Genomic DNA, 24,848 nt, shown 5'->3' with positions numbered 1-24,848 from the left:
CTTCGCCTCTTTATTAATGAGAAAATAAAACAGAGTTTGCAACCATATAATACTGTTTTGTGCATAGTAATGAATAAGTTTAAAGTTTAAAACCATTTTAATTTAACATAGCAATTTCTCCATTCCTCCTTAAACGTTGCAGCTCCCTGCTCCGATAAAAACCATTGCTCTAATGTGTGCCCAGAAGTTTAGACATCATTGACAGTCCTGTTTCTTCAATTTCATAGATCTCAAACCAATAAGAGAGTCTTTTGTGTAGGCGATTGATTAGCTAGGAATAGCAGTCAAATTTCCCTCAATGAAAGGGCATATTGGACAATGTACTCTTCTTATATATACAAAAGATATGGGCAAGGCATTCAATCAAGATTAAACAACTCTGAAAAAACTGCTTAATCACTTGCAAATAACTTAGCATTGTCTTCACCTTTGACTCCCTCTTCATCTAGTCGGACCAGTTTTCAAGGTGCCACTTACTGTCTGCTAGCGCCAAATACTCAGGTGACTGGATTGATGCCCTCCCTGTGGCTAATGTTGGTGGTCTGCTCAGATTGAACGAACTTCGTGTCTCCATTGCTCTCAGAGTGGGAGCTGACGTATGCATGGGTTTGGTCTATTGATTAGAGATAACTGGTGAGGCTTGTGAGGGCGTTTGGCTGTTCCAGCACATCAGTCTTGCCATCACCCACAGCAACGCTGCAAGCATGTCTCAATAGCCATTAGAGAGGTTTCCCAGCACTCCCAACTTTTCAACCCATGGTGGTGAATTGTTTTGGTTTTTTTCTCTTTTTTCTTTTAATTCTTCAGTTGTGTTCTCTGTTTTGTCCACATCTAAATAAATTTAAATTCGTTGTTATACTTGGGGATGGTCATTTTTTTTCGCCAATTAAACAAGGACAATAATATAGTTCTAGATACATTAGTTAAATAAAATATTGGATTGTTAAGACAGAAACATCTTGGATACGTTTGATTAAAGTTGACAAGGGACTAATTAAGAACAAAAGTGGCAGGAGGAGGAAAATATAAGCAAAACAAGTAAAATGGTATTCTACGTCACATATTTGGTAGCCATATCAGTTGCTAGGTAACATGGTAGTTAATCAAACACGTCAGGCGGTGTTAGATCTCAAACGAATTTACATATTGGAATGCTATGAAATTTCTTGCTTGTGTCCGACAAGAACTAAACGTTTATTTAGAAAAGAATGACATCCACACACAAAAGTATCAGTGATATAATAGTCCAGGTAATTTTTAAATAACTCTATTGACAATATATTAGCCCTGTATTATGACATGTAATTTTAAAATTACTCTATTGACAATATATTAACCCCTTATTATGAGAAAAAAAATGCTAAACAAAAAATTGGCTTTCAGCCTAATAGATACAAAGCGAAACAGCAAATTTATTGTACACACAAAAATCATAGTCCTCTCTCTCTCTGCCTCTCTCTTTTAAATTCTCTTCTATTTTATTCTTATTCTGCATATTATATTTATGTAGGTATATCGGCAGGCGAAACTATACCGGTATATCTCATAAACTCATCTAACCTTATATATACATATACCAAAAACTGTATTTAGCATTACACACACACACACACACACATACGAGGGTATGTTTGTATGTATGTATGATAATATAGGTTTACTGCACATCTCTGGTTGGCCGGGACAGTCGTGGTTGTTCAGTCTGCAAATTTGTGACGTTTGATCCTGAAATCCCCTAGAATGTCTCTAATGGATCAAAAACGTAAATTGTAAGAAGAAAAAACTGAAAATATTGAAATCGGCGACAAATCGAAAGTACTTGGCAAATCTTAGAGACAAACTAACATACGCTGCGTGTCTTTGCTAAGAGGTCCAACGAGTGTGTAACAGTTGCATCATAAGGAGGTAGATATTGTTGTTTAAAGATATTTTCCTTGTATCTAGATTCCGGGATTAAGAATGACATACTTCAGAACATGTTATCTAATTAATGATGTAAATTAGGTAATATAATTTCTAAACAAATACTTTTACGTACGATATTTATTATTTGTTTCCGCTTCGGTCTAAGAAATTGTGGAAAAAATTTTATATGCATACATACATACATACATTCATACATGCGCTCACAAACAAACACTCAGACTCAAAGAGTAATTCAGAAGTCCCTTTGACTCTGATCCCGTACCTGAAAAATACCAGAAACCCCACCCAATTATTGATGAAATTTTATGTCATACTTTACTCATGATAAGTCAGATCATTTTCCCATCCATATAATTCTTTCTATTCTATGGTGTAGGCCAAGTTTAAATCTTTTTGTTGAACATGGTTATTTTCTGCGCCAGTCTCTCTCTCTCTCTCTCTCTCTCTCTCTCTCTCTCTTTCTCTTTTCTCTCGCATACAGTTACAATGAATACGGAAATTGGTACATCTACATTTTTTTTAAACAGTTAATTATAACAGCATAATTGGTTTAAATACCACCGACATTTGTTTCTGCTGCATAGAGAACTAGCAATTATATTTATATCCAGTATTTTAGATTATGCAACTTTATTCATAGTCTAGGATCTTTTCTGTTTGTCTTTCACTTTTTGAAATTTTAAAATTTAAGCGAAAATTTTCAAATCTGGTGTATTGATGTAATTCTTTACGCTGGATCTGCTATTATTATTCACTTGTTCTAGAAGTTTCCCAACAACGGAGTTTTGTTTCATGGGGTTTTTTTTTTCTTCTCCAGGTTATTTCGCATGCTTTCAACGAATGTGATATCAAAATCATGCGTAAACGGCTCCCCCCCCCCAGAAAAGGAAAGATTTGGCTGCTATTTCTTGCACGCCCGGCTACCATGTAACAGGTATTTCGGGTCCGTTATCACAAATAGCTGTTACGTGGTAGCAGGGCGTGCTAGGAATAACCAAATCTTTGGAGCTGAGATATGTTGAATGCATTTGAAAAAAATTCTGGGATCTTGTTCAAAACGGGGGCACCAGTTTTCATTAATGTTTTATGTAGTGTTTTTGGTACCGAAAGACTTTCAAACTTCGTATACTTATCTATTTTGTGTTATAGAACAGAAAAAAATTTTTGTATTCGAATTTATTTCATGTAAAAAATTGTCTTATTTCGATAATTTCAACCAATCACTGACAAGTATTCAGCTGTTTATACTTACTCCTTTGGCAGTTTAAGCGGTGTAAAGCGTATTTAATCTCAATTTATAATTTCGTTAACATCTGCCTGAACTGTATGTGTACAACATTTTCATTTTCTTTCACGCTTGTTTATTTCGTTAACATCTGCCTGAACTGTATGAAAGGTTTATTAGCTACTGCCTAAACCTAACCCTAACCCTACTGCCAATATGCTTCAGCCATTTTTTGACAAGGAAATAATAATTTTATCACCGCCAGAATCGTTTGAGAATCGTTTGTTTACGTAGTCAGCAGTTAATGTATTCGGCTGAATGGACGTCAGTCATTGGTTGAAATTACAGAAATACGACAACTTTAACATGAAATATCTTGCGATGTACGTTTTTTTGTTAAGAAGACTAAGAGAAAAAGATGTTTTATATGACACATTCTACCAGTGTCCCAAGTTTCAAAGTGTTTCGTTAAGAAAATACTGGTGCCCCCGTTTTGAACAAAATCCAAATTGTGTAATGGTATTCTCTTGGGACGATCTTTCGCCTTGACTCTCAGAACTGTCAACCTGATCGGCTGGTTTTGTTCATTAATTTCCATAATTTTTTTTGTTTATTTACTTTTGTTTTAAAGTGAAAGAGAGGAAAAAGTGAAAGATATATGAATGTATATATGAAATGGACGTGCGTATGTGTGTGTGTGTGTGTGTGTGTGTGAGAGAGAGAGAGAGAGAGAGAGAGAGAGAGAGTGCCACTTACACATACATGAGAACACACACATGCACACATACATACAAAAAAGATGCATGCATATGTATTGATATATGTGCTCTACATGACAACGCCCCTTCACTCTCTCTTTCTCTGTCACACATGCATGTCCATTTCATATACACGTACATACATCTTTCAATTTCTCCTCTCTCTCACTTTAAAACAAAAGTAAATAAATAAAAAAATTTTACGGAAATTAACGAACTCTGGATGACAAGGGAAAGATCGCCATTCACTTGAAAATAATTTTAAAAAAATATTAAAGTATTGTCTGTTTAAAAAAAGCTTACATATTTGAAATCACATTCAGTTAAAAATATTTCCAAATGATTGTGTACGTCAAAAAGTCTGTTTTTCTTTCTTTCTTAGAGAGCATGAAGACTATGTGTGTGTATATGTCACAGATAGCAGGCATATGTTTGTGTTGATTGACATGCCATGACATTCATTATGTGTGTGTTGACGTCACGGAGGCCATGTTTTTTGTTTTTTTTCAAGAAATAAACAAAAATTGTGTTCAATTGTTTTCATTAATAGAGGTCCAAATATCACAAAAATTTGTACTGCACTGCTGAAGGTAAGTATGAAAATGAATATGCAAAAATGATTAAAATAATATATACTATTTCTGAGATATTTTGGGTACACACAAACATCTCTAGAGTTTTAGTATTATTAGGATAAATGAATAAAGTCATGTGAAATGCTGGAACAGGCAATATGAAAAGGAAATCCTCAATGAAATTTTTTTAATGAAAAATGACAAAACTATGTTAAATTGCAATAAAACAAACTGCACATTATACTACTGTAGTTCAGTTCAGGTAGACAGTAGTCAGAATTCAAAAGCTAAAGTTTGAGATACACCTGGGTTAGAGTTGGGGTTTAGGGTTGGAATTAGAGTTTAGGGTTTAGTAAGTTTGCTAAGTGTAGTTCTGGCCCTGATATAACTACACTTTCTTGGTTCCAATGAGTCAAGTATAACAGTGGAAAGAAATACAAGAAAACAAGTTGTAATTGATTGCCACCCTTTATTCAACTGCTAAATGAATTGGCACAGAAAACATTGGTACATCTTGAATGATACTGTCTGAAGAAAATATACATATTCTCATGAAGTTGGAACTTGGCGATGTGTGCCAGGTAGAACAGGAACAGAAATATGTAACATGACTTCTTGCTGGCAGACAGGAACAGAAGTATGGTATTGTAGTGGCACGAAATTATAGCTGCCATTGAAGAAGTACTATTCTGCGCATGCGCAAAGGACTTCACCACCGAAAGCCCCTCGAGTTGCGTATGCGTAGTAAAACTGGTACTTAAAGAGTGAGTTTCATTTTCTTAGTGAGTTGCACAACAGACCTTCTACGTGACAACTCCTTGCTCCTCAACGAAGCACTCTTCACCTCGATGCCTTCGATGGTGATAGCTACTTGCTCTTCTGGCAGGCATCAAGGAAGCCCTTAACCTTCCATTACCAAATTACAACTTAATCAGCGGCTGCTAAGCTGAATGATAGGAATTGTGAAACCAAGCATCATCATGAATAAAACCTTTTTATTATGTTGTTAATTGTTCTAATGTCTCTTCATATATAATTATGTTGAAAGGTGATAGAGAGACTAAAGTCTCTATGATGACTATTCACCTTTTACACTCACGCAGCCTTCTGATGAAGGGAGTGGAAGATAGGCAAATTTACAATTGTTGAATTTTGGCGAAGTTAAATCTAACATCGACAAAAGAGGTTGGTCCTGCGAAATAGCAAGTAAATCAATTGTTGCAGGAGAGGAAATAGAACTGACATGGAGTCTCGAGAAAGCATCAGCAGGGATGTTCTGCTTCCCTGGCAAATGACTGTGAAATATAGTCCAGGTGACGGAAAGCACGAGGAGAGAGTTTGTCTGTTTTAGAAAACAGTGTGCACATTATATGCGTGGAATCGCTGAAAAAGTTGCGATAAATGGTGGAGATGATTCTCGTTTGTATCACTAGCGATACAATATCAAATCCACAAAAAAACTTCATCTATAAATCTTTGGAAAGTGCTTGTCGCATTCCGCAGACCGAAGCTCATAAAAAGAAATTCAAAACAGCCGAAAGGAGTAGTGATGGCAGTTTTGGGAATGTCCTCTGGATTAACTGGAATCTGGTGATAAGCGCGAACCAGATCAATCCTGGAAAAGATAGTGCAACCGTGTAGATTTGCTGAAAAATCCTGCAAATTCCTAATTGGATAACGATCTGGGACCGTTACAGCATTGAGTCGCCGATAGTCCCCCACCGGACGAAAATCAGAATCACCTTTAGTATCAAAGCTAACTGCAAAATAACTCTCCTCTCTCTACTAAGATCTGAACTTAACTGTTCTTCCTACCTCACTGGAGAAAAGTTGGAAAGATTCATCTTTTTAAACCTGTGGGTAGGCTCCAACAAGCCAACATAATTTCTTGTGCTAGGCTGGTCTGTCATGTGATCACTTGTAGAAATCATGTGTATGAACCAATTTCTGGATATTTAAGGCTAGACAGCTGAATGACAAACATACTTCTGCTATAACTACCCTCAGACCAGTAGATTCATCGCAAAAGGCACAAAAATACCAACAAAAAAACTGTACCAAAAAAGAAAAATGTACAAAAGGAAATCCAATGAAAAATTGAACAAAACAGTATCAAATAAAATATTTACAATAAATCAACTGATATGAGAATAATCAAAAGTTCTTAAAAAATGATTGAAAACAGTTCAGGCAGTCAAAATGAAAAAAACACAAAACATTTTAAAATAGTATGTATGCACTATTTGGCTGGCCAAAGTGGACCAGTATAAGACTTGCAGGGATAGAAAGTCTCAAGAAAGTGAGCCCAACAAGTGAAAATGTAAAAATTCAAAAAATTTCATGATCTTATTGCTACTCCACAAAATGCTGCAAGTTAATGGAATCAGTTGTATGTAAAGCAATGCCATAGCACAATGTAGAATAAAACTTCTATGGAAGTTAATCGAACCAAGAAAATCTCGTAATTTCACTAGAGAAGAAGGAATTAGAATATAACAAAAGAAGCTGAGTACAGGCGCACACACAGTGAGATATGTAGCTTGTAACACTTGACCAAGTAGTGTATGTTGAACAAAATGAGAGAAAATGCTGTACTTGCTTAAACCATAAAAACCTGTCTACATTCCACATGACCAATAACAAGCTCCTGTAGATGAAAGTTTCTGGCTTGAGACAAGGTGAAAAAGCATGGAAAAATGTCTTTTTGGTGAGCAGAAAAAGATATGAAAAGATATATACTGGTTGTTTGTAAACTGTAATGAAAAATATTTTCTTGTCACATGATGTAGAGAATTGACTTATTTTGAGCAAAACTGAAAGTCAGCAATGTGGTGCTGGAAGACAATGGTAAGAGATATAAGCTGTGACAAAAAACTGATGAGTAGCTGGCTGCTGTAACTTGCAGCAAAAAAGGATGTAAACGGTGGTAAAATGGGACATGAAGCTCCCTAGGTTAGCAGGTTGAAAGGAAAATGTTTGCAGGCATCGGGATGGCAAAATCCTGAAGTCACAAAATGGTGGTGAAGTAACATTGGTAGCAGGCATTCATCAAAGTTGATATCTGGTGCAAATAAGTGTGAAACAGTGAAAATGAACTGTGAAATCCCCAAGTTGCAGTAGCAGAAAAATGACAATTCTCGAGTTGAACGTGGTGCATGGCTAAAGTACTGATGAGAAACATTGCCTCAAGACGAATGCCATAATGGGAGAAAAAGGCGGCAAACTGCCAAATCTGAGTCAAAGATTTAATCCAATTGGAGCTTAAACAGGACAAAAAATGTGAGATAAAAATCTGCTGTGTGGTGAAAATATTGGCATTCCCCAATTCTCAGTTTTAGCGAGTTTGTTACACATAGCTCTGGACCTGGTATAACTACACTTCCCATGCAAAAGAAACAGGTTTAACCAACTCGGCCAGATTGAAGGTTAACGATATGAAAACAGATGAAAAACTGTAATGCAAAATGGGAATGAATACTGAAAGTAAATACCATACTGCTGATGTTAAAAGAGGTTAAAAAGGTAGCATAAAAGATGGTAAATACTTAACATGAAGTAATTCTACTGGCAGGTTGACTGCTATTTTGAGTAAGTAGAAAACACTACACAGGCACAGGAATGATAGGAGGAGGTAATATTTGAACGTCAACATTGTTTCGCATGCAGAACCCTTGAAGATAGAAAACAGTTTCTGTGGCAGTGTTTTCAATTAGAAAAAGTTCTTGTGCAGCTGCATAATGGTCTAAACACTTGAACCCAGACAATAATTCAAGAATGAGAAGGGTTTTGCTAATAAAAAAATATTTAGCTTCCCAATGAGAGAATGAAGTGGTAGCATTATATAAGATGAAAACTGGTTATAGCTCGGTTGTACGTCTGAGGTCACCAGTTTTAGCGAGTTTGTTACACATAGCTCTCGACCTGGTATAACTACACTTTCTTGGTTCCAATGAGTCAGGTATAACAGCGGAAAGAAATACAAGAAAACAAGTTGCAATTGACTGCCACACTTTATTCAACCGCTAAATGAATTGGTACAGAAAATGTTGGTACATCTTGAATGATACTGTTTGAAGAAAATATACATATTGTTTTTCATGCAGTTGGAACTTGGCGATGTATGCAGGGTAGAACAAGAATAGAAATATGTAACATGACTTCTTACTGGCAGACAGGAACAGAAGTATGGCATCAAAGCTAACTGCAAAATAACTCTCCTCTTCCTACCAAGATCCTAACTCAAACGTTCTTCCCACCTCACTGGATAAAAGCGAGAAAGTTTCCTCTTTTTAAGCCTGTGGGTGGGCTCCAGCGAGCCAACATAATTTCTTGTGCTAGGCTCGTCTGTCATGTGATGGGTTTGGATAGCCTGTGTAAAGCCAGGACTTGACCATCATGTGACAGGTCATGTGACCACTTGTAGAAAACATGTATGAGCCAATTTCTGGGTATTTAGGGGTAGACACTTGACAGCCGAATGATAAACATACTTCTGCTACAATTAGGGTTTAGGGTTAGAATTAATGTCTAGTGTTAAACTTACGGTTTAAGGTTGGCATTTACTGTCAGTCTGACCATTGGATGACCTGTGGTTAATCGATTAGTAACATATTTTTAGTGAACATTTTCCTAAAGTTTTTCTGGAACAAGTCAGTAACAAAATCAGATTCAGTGTGAAAAATGACATCAGTATTCCAAATTTGAGAAAAACAATTGATACATTTTTTTGTTGAGAAAATAAAAAGTGAAAGTTCAGTATTTAGGTATGTAGTGATTGTAGTAGTATTAAGCAGACAATAACTTTGACTTGTTACAATGGAAACAGGCACCAATGTGTCTGTGGCTTATGACTGGCTAAAATTACCTCAAATTTGCCAACTTTAAAAGCTATTAAGTGATGGGTAGATTTAGAAACTTGATATGGCTATAAAAATTACTATATGGTTGACCTCATCATGACCTCAGGTTTAGGTTTGAAATGAGTCCTAAACTCTATGTAGGTCAAAGTGTATTCTTAGTTGGATTATGAGTTTGTTATTTTTTGATGTTTTGTACAATAGCTAGGTGCTAAATAAAATTAAATCAAATCAAATTAAATTCTATTAGATGTATGTGCTATGAAGAAAGGAGCAGTTGTAAATTTTTCTGTGTTATTGAGTTTTTGACTATATGCAGTTTCTTTGTCCTATATGCGCTGCTATGATTTATTACAATGATATTTTGATTTAATGTGAAGACTGATTGCTACTTGAAAGTCAGACTAGATATTTATCCTATAAACACAGGCACCTCTTATTTGTGTGGAGGATACTAACCTATACATTGCTTGCATGAAAGTATTTAAAAGTCCTCCAATGTAGGTGCAAATATCTTACGGTTTGTTCCTGTTAAGCAATTGGTGTTTAGATGTAAAAATGTAGAGTATTTCCTCTATTTGCAAGTTCTATCATTTTGTTTGTTACTTTGCCCCTTCTGATCACCATACTCCTAGGTTTTGGGGTCTTAAACTTCATTCTAGCCCATGTTGTCATGTGTTCAAGTGAAGTCAGTACTCTTTCTGCCTCTACATAGGTTGTAGCTGCTGTGACATCATCCATGGGAACTGATGGCTGTCTGATTCCACTGTTGGTCCTTGGACTTCATTATCAGTAGCTGCTATGAGGTGATTCATTCCCATCCTCGCGCCTGGCCTGACCCGAAGAACGCTAGAAATAGCAGCTGCCTCTCCCAACACCTGAACGATCCCCTCACACATCCTCTCGTCACAACAACCCCACTCGAAAAAGGCACGAAATCCCAATTGAGGCTCCCTCTGCCCCCTCTTAATCTTCTGGCATTTAATTGGATTTTCTTTCTCTTCCGCTATCTTCTTTTTCAATGCTGTGGTAACCAGTCTGTTTCTGTACTGATGCAATCTTTTGCTAAATTGAATGTGATAGTTACAAGGCCATCCTATCAGTATAGGATGGCCTCTCCTTGCACTTGTAGCTTGATTTTGTTTGTTACTTTGCCCCTTCTGATCACCATACTCCTAGGTTTTGGGGTCTTAAACTTCATTCTAGCCCATGTTGTCATGTGTTCAAGTGAAGTCAGTACTCTTTCTGCCTCTACATAGGTTGTAGCTGCTGTGACATCATCCATGGGAACTGATGGCTGTCTGATTCCACTGTTGATCCTTGGACTTCATTATCAGTAGCTGCTATGAGGTGATTCATTCCCATGCTAAAAAGAATGGGGGAAGATGTGTAACCAGTTATAATTTCTTTCTCAAGGTCTTGTCACCGAGTTGTAAAGTGAGCTGTTCTGAAGTGTAACTGGATGCCCCCAAAGTAACTGGTGATTATTCCTTTAATATATGGGGGAATATGGTAGTAGTCAAATGCTGCATATATGAGGGCATGAGGAATTTCTCCATTTGCATTTTCCAGATCTAACCAAACTACTGTTGAACCACTATCGAGTCACCTTTACTTGTCTTGGCCTCCCAAATCAACTGGCTGGGAACCCCAGTGTGTTCCAAATATCTTAAGAAACATAGAACCCCACCTTTCTGGAAAGAGGTGTTTATATATCCATTCTCAGTCATGTATGAGGTCTTCCTTTTGGCCAAGACAGAAAAAAGATTTTCCCCTCAACACTTGGGAAGGAGATGGTCTTGAATTGGTTAATGGCTGAGGAATTTTCTTCCTTTGGCACAAAACATCCTTGTGCCTTCTTTCAGCATGGTAGAATGATACCCTGAAGGAGCCATGGGCATTTCTTGTACACCTTATAAGGTATACCACTTGGGTCAGGAGTTAATCCTGATCTGGCCTTTTCCATTGCCTCTTCCACCTCTTTCCAGGATGAACTGTTGAGGTTGAACTTGTTTCCTAGAATTTCAGCTCTACAGACATTTAGGTTAATGTCAAGGGCTTGATTTCTGAGGTTACCATTGTGGGTCTCCCTCAGAAATTCTTCTATTTCTTTTCTGGAGCTGGTCAATTTCTCTGATTTGGTTTCCCCAAATTGTGCCTGTTTGGTCTCCTTCTCTTTCTTCCGCTTCTGGGTGCTTTTTGTTCTAAGTCTGCTCAGACATTCGTGGAGCTGACTTGTCAAGTCCCTGATGCCTTCCCTTACGTCAGCAGGAGCTCTGTTATACTGCTTATTGAGGGTCTTGATCTCTCCCCTCTGATGGTGCATCTCTCTTTCTCTTCCGCTATCTTCTTTTTCAATGCTGTGGTAACCAGTCTGTTTCTGTACTGATGCAATCTTTTGCTAAATTGAATGTGATAGTTACAAGAGCATTCACTTTCTCTTCAGCTGTTCCTGTCAGCATGCAATCCAATATTATGTTGAGGTCTTGGTCCAGTTGTTGCTATTACTTTGTTTCATTCATCTTGGGCCATTTGATTCACTCTTTCACTGGGTGGGTTGTGCCTCCACAGGTGCTGAGAGACTTCCAGTCCTGTGGGGTGCTTCCTGTCCAGACTTCTCATGCGTCTCACCAGCTGTTACTACTATGTACTACACCTGTGGCTCCTTTTTCCCACAGTTGGACCTGGTTTGATGTATCTTGAGCCTTTTCACATTCTTGCAGATCTTTCCACAGTTCTAAATTGCTTCTAAATTAATTTTATGAATTTTAATGTGAGCTTTACAATAAAATGTTTCCATAAATTTCGAAAGACATTTAAATACTTCAGTTCTTAATTATAATAGCTTTTCATATATTATATAATAAGGTTAATTCTTCTAAAAAGTTTACTACATTTAATAAATAGATAACTAATTGTTGTGATGTAAAATCTCTGTTTCTTATGTTTATTTTTTATTCTTTAGTTATCCAGTGACAATAGTTGAATACAAAAATAGCCTTTTTTAGATTGTATTTGTCTTTGTTTCTAATTGTCATAATGTATAATTCTTATGTTTTTTTTTTTTTATTATTTCATTATCCACTGATGTCACATACAGCAATGTCTCAGGTTGAATTTGCTTTAAGTGTTCTTTTTGAAGGCATTTATGTACTGGTAATATTTCAGATGTTCGATTTGAATTTCACTAATTTTGGATCACCTTGATAATGTTGTGTTAACATATATTTTTTCAGAAATGATATAAATTTTAATATTTTCTATATATGTATATATATATATATATGTATGTGTTTATATATATATATGTATGTGTTTATATATATGTATGCATTTATATATATATATATATATATATATATATATATATATATATATATATATATATATATATATATATATATATATATGTGTGTGTGTGTGTATATATATATATATATATATATGTCATCATCATCATTTAACATCCGTTGTCCATGCTGGCATGGGTTGGATGGTCTAACCAGGGCTGGTAAGCTGAGGGGCTGCACCAGATTCCAGTCTGATTCAGCATGGTTTCTACGGCTGGATGCTCTCCTTAATGTCAACCACTCCAAGAATGTAGTGAGTGTTTTTACATGCCACTGACATGGGTGCCAGTTGTGTGACACCAGTATCTGCCATGACTAGGATTTCACTTGGCTTATTGGGTCTTCTACTCATGCATGGCATATTGTCGAAGGTCTCAATCATTTGTCATTTCCTCTGTGAGGCCCAATGTTCAGAAGGTGTGGGTGCTAGCTATGTGACACTGCCTCTATGTGACATTCAAAAGGTGCTTTTTATGTGCCACTGGCATGGGTGCCAGTTACATGACATTGGCATTAGCCATGACTATGATTTCACTTGGATTGAAGGATCTTCTCAAGCATGGTATATTGCTCAACATTTGAAGATGATGCTTCACCACCTCATCCCATGTCTTCCTGGGTCTACCACTTCCACATGTTCCCTCCACAGTTAGAGATTGGCACTTCTTTACACAGCTGTTCTTGTCCATACACATCACATGACCATCCCAGTGCAGTTGTCTGTCTTCCACATCACATCTGATGCTTCTTACACCCAACTTTACTCTGAAAACGCTTACACTCTGTTGTACATGCACACTGATATTGCACATCCAGCAATGCATGCTAGCTTCATTTCTTTCGAGCCAACACATGTCCTTGACAGTCACAGCCAATGTTTCACTGCTTGTAACATAGCTGTTCTCACACAGGCATGATACAGTGTGCCTTTCACTCTGAGGGAGAGGCCCTTTGTTGCCAACAGAGGTAGGAGCTCTCTGAACTTTACCCAGCCTATTCTTATTCTCACATCTACGCTCTCGGAGCATCCACCTCCACTACTGACTTGGTCACCTAGATAATGGAAGCTATCAACTATCTCTAGCTTACCCGCCTGGCATTTGAGGGAGTCTATTTTCTATACATTTGTAGTGCTTATTATACCAGTGCACCTTCTACACACAAAAACTATTTTCTATTAACCTACCTCTGATATTGCTGCACCTCTTATGCAAACCTTCTCCAGGACCTGTTGAAGGGAAAAGATCATGTCGATAGTGCCATGACAAGAGTGAAATCTGTAATGTCATTCTGGATAGATGTCATTTACAACATGTTTGATGATCCTATCAAGAATGAGTTGAGCAAGAATCTTAACAGCAATAGACAAAAGCGATATCCCACAATGATTATCACAGACACTTCTGTTTCCTTCATTCTTATAGAGATGTTGAATTGAGGCATCATTGAAGTCCTGTGGTACATGGCCTACCATCTAAATATTTATGAAGAAGTCATGCAGTTTCTTAAAAAGCTTCTGTCCACCATGCTTGTAGATTTCAGGAGGGATAGTATCCCTGCCAGGTGATTTACTAGAAGAGATCTGTTTAATTGGGTTTACCATTTCTAGGAAGGTTGGCTCCAGAGACAATTCTGGTATTTCAGCATGCTGTAGAACAGACATTATGACATCATCATTATTAACTGAGGTGGAGTTCAACATGTCTTTGAAGTGATCTTTCTGTTGTTTCAAGATGTCAGATTTGTCAATCAACAGTGTATCTCTATTTGATGAAAAAATAGGAATAACACCATGCTTTTGAGGACCATACACTTCCTTGAGGCCATCATAAAAGGCTTTAGAATCCTTTCTGTCTGCAGCTCCTTGGAGTTCATTAGCCTTGTGGATATTACCAAGCCTTCATCTGTCTCTGCATTTCTTGTAGGCATTCTCTTTTCTGGATGAGCTCTTATCATATATCCATGTTTTGTTTGTGAGAGCTGTGCATTTTATCTATCAACTGTTGAACATCTGTGTCATTATCACTGAACCAATGTTGATGTTTACAAACAGAATGTCCAAGAACCTTCACAGATGCAGAGTGCATTACATCATGCAGAGCTTTCCAAGATGATTCTATGTCATCATTGATATCAACAGTGTTGAGTGCAGTGTCCAGCTCAACCTGCTTTTCAACAGTTTTCAAAGGCAGAACATCAAATCAAATGTGCTTAGACAGTGATAACTTTTCTAGTCTTGTGTGTTTCAGATGGAACATAGCCTTACTACAGAGAAGAGAATGCTCAGAGACATAGCAGGTGTTACGAAAGGAACATGTAATGTTAAAGTCCCTAATATCTGATTTCTTAGTGATAACATAGTCTATGAGATGTCAATCTTTAGATCTAGGATGCATCCAGGTCGTCTTGCAAGAATTTCGCTGTTGAAAAATGGTACTTGTGATGCTTAGACTGAATTCCCTGCAGATGGAGAGCACACGCAGACCACTGGAGTTCATTCAACCTACACCATGGCAACCAAGTACACTCTCCCATGCCTGATAGTACCAACACGAGCATTAAAGTCACCCATAGGGATATGTTTATCCTTATAGAGACAACTGGAGATGACATCATGGTGCTGATTGTAAAATTCATCCTTTTCCTGCTGAGTGGTGGCCATGGTTGGGGTATAGCAACTGACAAGCATAGCATAAGTGTTGTGATTAAGTTCCAACATTAGTGTCATGATACAATCAGAAATACCTTTGGGTAGAGAAAAAATGGGATTTAGCTATTTCTGTCTTGATGGCAAAACCAACACCAGAGTGGCATGGCTTGTCCTCATTTCTTCCTCAACAGAAAATATGTATCCACCTTTACTCTCTTCTAACTGGGATGACCCTGCAAGACAAGTTTCACTGAGTGCAGATGTGTCAATGTTGTATTTCTTTAGTTTAAGAGCAACCAGTGCTGTTTTTCGTTCTGGTGCTGAGTCTTGGAAAGTGTGCACATTCCAAGAATCAAGGTTAATATTCTTAGATCTCTTCATGTTTTGACTGCATTACTGAATAACCAGACAACTGCAGTGGGCTGCCAAGCTTAAAGTGAGTAAGCAACGTTTGGGGCTCCTTTTCTTGCCTCTTCCCTTGTTGGGGAAAGCAGTGCTGTGTCTAAATAAACCTGCTTTGTCACCACTGGAGGACATGGACAGCACAGTTACTCACAAGCTCTTCTAGGAATATCCTTTACCTGTCCCTGCTACTTTCACTCTCTCGCCAGGACTTTTTGATTTTTGCAATTTGAAGCTGTGCCATATTGAATGAATAAATGTAAGTTGTCAGAAAACCCACACATATGATTTGATTTGAGTATTGAAAGCTTGTGTAGAACCAGCCACACTTTTTGGAAGTGATGATAGCAAGAATATGGTGCACATATGTGCCACAATACCATGAACAACACACCTCAGGCTTTTTCTTCAGAGGTTTCCCATCTCCTAGACAAGCCACTATAAACAACTGGAAAGCCTAGTCTACCCTATGAGTCAGAGTTTGCTGATAGTAGAGCCCTGTTAAGGAGACCCTTGGCAACCAAAGACCTTCAAGGTGGGATGCCTTCACCATGGTAAAGGAGTCTCATCTTCCCCCTAATATATGAAATTAAATACATCAAATTTAAAATATAAATATAAATGAAAATAAGATAAAACAGTATATACATATACACATATTGTTAGATGGGCGTTGACTACGAATGAGTTCCTCTGCCCTTTTGACAGGTTTTATTTTTTATCCTTCCTCACCAAGCAAGCTTGGTGGGGTTGCCAGTTTAGTCACTGGTGACCTGACCATGTAACAGGTTGTACTGGGTTACATGTTACCAATTCAGGGATGATACAACCTGTAGTCAGTCATTCTTCATCACAAAATATAAACTCCTTTTGAATGCATCTACCACAAATGACTTTATCACCAGGGCCTTAGAATAATGCACCACTCATTTGCCATTAACACTTTAAATGTATTGTTTACTATTTAAATGTATTTTTTACTAACAGCTAATTTTCTCAGAAGCTAACTAATTAAATTAGGATAATTACTCGTCTCTTGGCCTGTTTAATTTCATATTCCTCATTTCTATAGTTTAATTTCTCATCTGCCATGAACACTATGAATGTATAATATACTAAACACCCCTGCTACTTACGTTAGATGCTCGTACCATTTTCCCCAAATTAAACTCGTTTGTTCACAGTGCACCCACCCTGTCCCACCCCCACCACCAATATCGGCTATCTCAATCTTTACTCCGATCTTTCTATCTTCTCACCTTCTACACCGGATATCTCTCTCCTCCCTCCACCATTACCTGATGTCTCTTCTCTCCACTGCTCCTCCTCAATATATTACCTGCACCCTTCCTCTCTCTCTCTCTCTCTCCTGGGGCATATACAACTAACTCAGTTGCCCTTTGTTTCGTTTCTTTCTGTCTAGCGATTTCTCACCACCATTATCAGATGTCTCTTCTCTCAATCCCCCTTCTTCTCTGGTGCTGTTCTCTATACTACCTGCACCCCCCACTCTCTCCCCGAAAAACGCAACTAGGTTAGCTGCCAACCTAATTAACCAACTATCCTTCATTTTGTTTCATCCCGTCTAGAAATATTCCAACAACTACCCAGTAATTTTCCATGTACAAATCAATTGAAGGAGACAGCTAATGGGCTGTATATGTGTGCTTGTTCGCCTGTGTCTATGTGTGTGCGTGCTTGTGTGTATGTATGGATGAACTTGCTTCCTCTCTCTGTCTGAAATCACCCCCTTCCCTAACGATGACTATAATGCTTATACTCACAATGTTGCTAACACCTAAAACACCTAATCCTACCTCTAGTAGGGGCTACAATCTTAATCCTAACACATTTCAATGTTTGAATGATATCAGGTTGGAAGTGAGAACAGATGAAGCATGCCTAAAAAACAAACATGACAACCTCCCTCTTCTTTTCAGGCATTGAATAACATCTCTCCTCCCCAAGCCTCACCCCACATTCCTTTCCCAGTTTTCAGAGTTGGCACAGTCAATGTAAGCATACTGAAAGGTAAGGCTAGTGAGATTGTAGAGATGCTTGAAAGGAGACGTGTTGATATATGCTGCATACAAGAGGTAAGATGGAGAAGAACTTCAGCTAGGGTCCTCACAGGCAAGGCACACAGGTACAAAATCTTCTGGCAAGGTAACACGGATGGAGTGGGGAGTGTAGGCATACTCCTTGTGGAGAAATGGGTAGATAAAGTCAGGGTATGTGATAGAGTGCTTAACAGCACAGTTACAATTATCTCTGCCTATGCCCCACAAGTGGGCCTACCAAATGATCAGAAGGACCATTTTTATGATACCCTTCTACAGGCTACCTCAAAGATGAGTGGCAATGACCTCATCTTTGCGGCTGGAGATTTTAATGGGCATGTTGGGCGGTAATCCGGTATCTTCACTGGTGTACACAAGGACTATGGTATTGGTTCCTGAAATGACGAGGGAACTAGGCTACTGGAGTTCTGTGATGCATGTAATCTTTTAATCTGCAACACTTAGTTCAGAAAGCCAGACTGCCACCTGATAACCTATCAATCAAGTGACTCTGCTAGCCAGATTGATTTCATCCTCACCAGACAGCGGGACGCAGGGTTGCTCTTCAATACAAAGACCCTCCTGGGTGAATAATGTACCCCCAGCATAAGCTAGTCATTAGTGACTTTAGGCTTGAGGCCAGAAGGATACCAAGAAGCAGACCAATCCAAAAAAGAAGGATTTGGAAGCTAAAGAACCCTTCACATGGTCAGAGATTTAGGGACATCCTCATCAAGAAATTTGATGAGAGGGAGGAGGAGCTACAGACATCGGACATAGAAGGTAGCTGGAAATTCCTACGGGACAGCTTGCTGAGTGCCACAGACCAAGTCTGCAGATGGTGCAAAGTCCCTTCCAGACCTAGAGTTACATGGTGGTGGAATAGTATGGTAGACAAAGCCATTTGAGCAAAGAAACAGGCCTGGAAAGCCTGGAAGGATGGGAGTAGCAGGGAACTGTACCAGGTAGCCAAAAGGGAGGCTGGGCAGCAGGTATACATAGCCAAGGGCAAAGCAGAAAAGAAGTTTGCCAATGTCCAGTGATGTGAGGACCAAAAACTGAGGTATTTTGGATTGCAAGACAGTGTGTGAGAGAAAATTGTGATGTCATAGGAGAGAAATGTGTCTGCATGGATGATGGTGCACTTGCTTTTAATGATTTGGAAAAGAAAGAGGCTTGGAGAAGCCATTATGAAAGACTGCTGAATGTGGAGAATGAATGGGAGGAGGAGAGTCTGCCAAATGTTGACCCAGTAGAGGGACCAGCTATCCGAATAGACAGCTCCCTTGTAGATAAAGCACCAACCGATCGTGGCCGTTGCCAGCCCCCCTCTGGCCCCTGTGCCAGTGGCACGTAAAAAGCACCCACTACACTCATGGAGTGGTTGGCGTTAGGAAGGGCATCCAGTTGTAGAAACACTTGTCAGATCAGACCGGAGACTGGTGCAGCCTCCTGGCTTCCCAGACCCTGGTTGAACCATCCAACCCATACTAGTATTGAAGATGAATGTGAAACGATGATGATGATGCAAATATTTAAAACCGTATATTCAAAAGAATTACTTGACATAAATTTATTCAGAACAACTCCAATTACTACTATTCCAACTACAACAGGTTACTTTTAGGTCACTTGGCCATTTAAAAGGATTCCACCAACATCCTGCTACTGTCATACCACTCCCACATTCATCGTCGTCGTCTTTTTCTTCTTCTTCTTCTTCTTCTTCTTCTTCCTTTTTCTACTACTACTGCTGCTTAAACAATCAAAGACAAGAATTCCTATCAGACTACTACTAACTGCTGCTAGAACTCACAAGAGTAAAAAAGAGAGAGACTGAAAAAAAGGAAAATGTCCCTTGCATTTGAAAACTATGGAAATATTTAAAAAAAACATTTAATTTAATTTTTCCACAATTTAACTGTTTTTTGTGCTTTACTCTAAGTTAGAATGGTCACAAAGACTGAAACCAGTACTAAAATGTTTTTCATGATAAAACTATTTTAGCATTTTCTACCTTATCTTATTTTCCTCATATATATATATATATATATATATATATATATGTATATATAACAGTTTAGCTAGGTGTAAAATACACATAAGGGATATTAAATATCTGAAAGATTTACTGGTTTATATTACCTATATCAATAACAGCATTACTACTATAGGTAAATAAAATAAACATACAGTTTATTAATATATAAATATAAATCAGAAATGGAAAAGCTGTGGTTACTAGACCAACAAAACCCAGACTTTGACAAGTGTTTGTCGTTTCTCTCTTTCGGATATCACCCTGTCTTCCTTGATCTCTCTCTTTCCTCCCTTCCCTCCACTTTCTCTCTATAACGACGTTTGACAGCTTCCACTCTCTTTCCCTCTCTGCCTTTGCCATCTCTCTGTCACTCTTTCTCCCACCGCCTCTCTCTCTGTACGTCTGTCTGTATCTATAGGGAGAAAGTGTTGACAGTCACAAAAGTTTAAATATTCTCACCACAGGTCTTTTAGAAGGATGAATTATTATCACCCACCACCACCGCACAATCATGATAACAGATATTATTAATCTGATATTTAATGCATTAATTTATATATATATGTGTGTATATAAATATATATATATAATGTGTGTATATATATATATATATATATATATATATATATAATGTATATATATATATATATATATCAACGATGCGTACTGCCTTAATTCTTCGAAACGCCAGTATTTTAATGATGGCAGCTGATGAAGGAGATGTTTCTATGTGGCTTGCTTGTTTGTTGTACCTTGTTTATCATTTTGTCCATGTTCTTTTGCCACGTCATGTACCCAGTTATGTATATATATGTACATGTAGATGAAGGTATGTACATACATGTACATATATATGCATATACTCATATATTGTTTGTATCACGACAGAACGCATGCGTTAACCTTTATACAGTAAGTTTTAACTATTTTTCTAACGCAACTCTCTCCATCTCTATATCTATCTTCCCCTCTCATTCTTCCCTCTACTGTTCTTCGCCTCTCCCTGTCACTACTATCTCTCTCTCTCTCTTGTTGCTCGTCCTTCGCCTCTCACCGTTACTACTACTATCTCTCTCCCTCTCTACCTCTTGTTGCTCACTTTTATTCCACTTCCTCCCCTTCTTTTCACTCTGCTACTCTTTCTCTTTACACAGCGCTGGTCATGTTTGTCCGGCTGCTATTTCTTTTCGTTCTTGGACTCTCCAAGCTCGCACGTAATTCTTTGCCCCTCTTGTTCGTGCTTCACAGCGTTCAATACATATACACTTCACGTCTGGCTGTACAGCCTTTTTGCTTGTTTGTTTATTCACCGTTTCGTTTTCCTGTCTTGTTTTCCATCCGCCACTACCCTCCACGAAAATAATTCAATTTGTGTTCATGGGAAGAACCATTTCAACGATGCATACTGCCTTAATTCTTCAAAACGCCGGTGTTTTAATGGTGGCAGCTGATGAAGGAGATGTTTCTATGTGGCTTGCTTGTTTGTTGTACCTTGTTTATCATTTTGTCCATGTTCTTTTGCCACGTCATGTACCCAGTTATGTATATATATGTACATGTAGAGGAAGGTATGTACATACATGTACATATATATGCATATACTCATATATTGTTTATATATATATATATATATATAATAATATTATTAGGGACAAAATCCAAAATTACAGGTAAAAAACTCAATTAAAATCAATTTATAAAAAATTAAAATTAAATTGAGCCTTATAGATAAAGTATATATAAAATATATATAGTTTTAGGGAAAATAACCTATATATAATTTATATATATTGCGCCGTGAGGACCAAAGACTTGAGGTATTTTGTGTTACAGGACAGTGTGTGAGAGAGAATCGTGATGTCGTGGGAGAGAAATGTGTTCGCATGGATGATGGTACGCTTGCACTAAACAAGGCTGCAAAGAAAGGTTTGGAGACGCCACTACGAAAGATTGCTCAATAAAAAGAATGAATGGGAGAGAGAGTCTGCCGAATGTCGATCCAACAGTGGGACCAGCTATCCGAGTTGACAGTACCATGGTAGATAAAGCAATAAAGAGTATGAAGACAGGGAAGGCCCCCGGCCCATCAGGAATCACTGCAGAGATGCTCAAAATATCTGGAAGTGTTGGCTATAGCCTAGTCACCCGTATTCTTAACCAGGTGATACACGAAGGAGTCATACCCAATGACTGGTGTAGCAGCACCATAGTCAACTGCTACAAAGGTAAAGGTGACGCTTTAGATACAAATAATTACAGAGGTATCAAGTTGTTAGATCAGGTAATGAAAGTCACGGAGAAGGTTATAGCCCAACTAATTAGGGAGCGAGTCAGTTTAGATGAGATGCAGTTTGGGTTTGTGCCAGGGAAAAGCACCACTGATGCTATATTTCTGGTAAGACAGCCTCAGGAGAAATACCTAGCCAAAGATAAACCTCTGTACCTGGCTTTCGTTGACATGGAGAAAGCCTTTGACAGTGTCCCTCAATCCCTCATCTGGTGGTCAATGAGGAAACTAGGGATAGAGGACTGGTTAGAGAGAGCTGTGTGAGCCATGTACAGAGACACTGTCAGTAAGGTGAGGGTTGGCAATGAGTACAGTGAAGAATTCCGGGTAGAGGTAGGGGTCCACCAAGGTTCTGTCCTCAGCCCCCTCCTATTTATCATAGTCCTCCAGGTGATAACAAAGGAATTCAAGACAGGATGCCCCTGGGAGCTCCTCTATGCTGATGACCTTGCACTAATTGCTGAGTCACTATCAGAACTAGAGGAGAAGTTTCAGGTGTGGAAGCAAGGCCTGGGCAAAGTTCAGAGGGCTCTTACCTCTGCTGGTGACAAAGGGTCTCTCTCTCAGAGTAAAAGGCAGACTGTATGACGCATGTGTACGAACAGCCATGCTACATGGCAGTGAAGCATGGGCCATGACTGCTGAGGACATGCGCAAGCTCGAAAGGAATGAAGCCAGTATGCTTCGATGGATGTGTAATGTCAGTGTGCATACTCGACAGAGTGTAAGTACCTTGAGAGAAAAGTTGAACCTAAGAAGCATCAGTTGTGGTGTGCAAGAGAGACAATTGTGCTGGTATGGTCATGTGGCGAGAATGGATGAGGATAGCTGTGTGAAAAAGTGCCACACCCTAGCGGTTGAGGGAACCTGTGGAAGAGGCAGGCCCAGGAAGACCTGGGATGAGGTGGTGAAGCACGACCTCCAAACATTAGGCCTCACTGAGGCAATGACTTCTGACCGAGACCTTTGGAAATATGCAGTACGTGAGAAAACGTGGCAAGCCAAATGAGACCAAAAGCCAAGGCCTCTGCCAGGGATGTAGCCAGCCCACTTATGCGTACCTTTCCTCCATTGGACACTAAACTCCGCTTGCGAAGACCTGTTGAGGCAAGAGAAATCGGAATCGAACTAAATTCGACGACTGGCCCCCATGCCAACGTCTCCTCCATTGGACACTAAACTCTGCTTGCGAAGACCTGTTGGGGCAAGTGAAAGCGAAATCGTGATGGCACCACCATTCGAGCATGATCGTTAGCAGTGTCGCCTTCCTGGTACTTGTGCTGGTGGCACGTGAAAAGTCATTCAAGCGAGATCATTGCCAGTGCCACTGGACTGGCTCCTGTGCAGGTGGCATGTAAAATACACCATTTTGAGCGTGGCCGTTGCCAGTACCGCCTGACTGGCCTTCGTGGCGGTGGCACATAAAAGCACCCACTACACTCTCGGCGTGGTTGGCGTTAGGAAGGGCATCCAGCTGTAGAAACTCTGCCAAATCAGATTGAAGCCTGGTGTAACCATCTGGTTCACCAGTCCTCAGTCAAATCGTCCAACCCATGCTAGCATGAAAAGCGGACGTTAAACGATGATGATGATGATGATGTGTATACATATGTATATATAATGCATACACACACACATACATACATAATGCGTATATATGTACATATATATATTTAATGCGTATGTATATATATATATATATATATATATATATATATATATATATAATGTATGCATATGGGGTTGGATTGAGCTGAAAATATGCACTCCTATGTTAAAAGTGCTGGCGAGTTTGCATGGCAACTTTGAGTTCGCTCAATCGAAAGGCGTGGCCTCCAGGGCAAAATTCCTCGTCTTTTAAAATGTGGCCCGAGTAGACCCAAATGAAATTGGGTTATAATAATCAAACAAGTAAAACAATGAAAAACTATGCCATTTTAATCCCAAGCAAGGCCAGATATCTCTGTAATTCTGCTACATATTTGTGAAAAGGGTGGATGTCGTCTCACAAGCAGTTGTGTAGGCAAAAGTGTTAGTAAATGTGGTCAGGTTGAGCTGAAAATTTGCACACCAATGTTAAAAGTGCTGGCGAGTTTGCATGGCAACTTTGAGTTGGCTTAATTGAAAAGTGTGGCTTCTAGGGCAAAATTCCTCATCTTTTAAAATGTGGCCTGCGTAGACCTGAATGAAATCGGGTTATAATACCAAAACAAGTAGAACAATGATAAACAATGATAAACGGGTGCCAATCAGATGGTACTGTCATTGGCCATGACAGTAATTTCACTTGCCTCAACAGGTCTTCACAAGCGTAGCTTATTGTCCAATGATTGAAGGGTACTCTTAGATGGGCTGGGTATACAACACTGGCATAGGCCACAGTTATGGTCTCACTTGGCTTGCTGGGTCTTCTCAAGGACAGCATATCTCAGTCACTTGTCATTCCCTTGGTGAGGCCTAATGTTCGAAAGTTGTGCTTCACCACCTCATCCCAAGTCTTCCTGGGTCTAACTCTTCTGCAGGTTCCCTCAACTGCTAGGGTGTGACCATACCAGCGCAGTATCCCTTGCACACCACATCTGATGCTTCTTAAGTCCAACTTTTCTCTCAGGGCACTTACACTAATGTTGTGTTGTTGTTGTTGGCACTCCGTCGCTTACGACGTCGAAGTTTCCATTTGATCCGATCAATGGAACAGCCTGCTCATGAAATTAACGT

The 24,848-nt window shown here is 38.8% G+C and overlaps 1 protein-coding gene across 13 annotated transcripts in view; it reads left to right on the top strand.

The window, feature by feature from the left end:
* Positions 1–1,063: 1,063 nt before the first annotated feature.
* LOC106869551 (IQ domain-containing protein H) overlaps positions 1,064–24,848 on the top strand; it is a 637,089-nt gene continuing 613,304 nt past the window's right edge. For 6 of the 13 annotated variants that reach the window (XM_089360920.1, XM_089360916.1, XM_052972131.2 and 3 more), the window contains exon 1: positions 1,064–1,250. In XM_089360920.1, coding sequence (XP_089217046.1) covers positions 1,209–1,250 — 42 coding nt within the window. In that variant the 5' untranslated portion in view covers positions 1,064–1,208. Of the gene's footprint in view, positions 1,251–1,622; positions 1,906–24,848 lie in introns of those variants that run through there. The other 7 variants (XM_089360919.1, XM_089360915.1, XM_052972134.2 and 4 more) reach the window with 6 other exon arrangements.

Source organism: Octopus bimaculoides, chromosome 12 (genome assembly GCF_046866305.1).
Source record: "Octopus bimaculoides isolate indiv1 chromosome 12, ASM4686630v1, whole genome shotgun sequence".
NCBI lineage: Eukaryota > Metazoa > Mollusca > Cephalopoda > Octopoda > Octopodidae > Octopus > Octopus bimaculoides.
The sequence above is the reverse complement of the archived record's forward strand: the minus strand, read 5'-3'. Positions and strand labels throughout refer to the sequence as shown.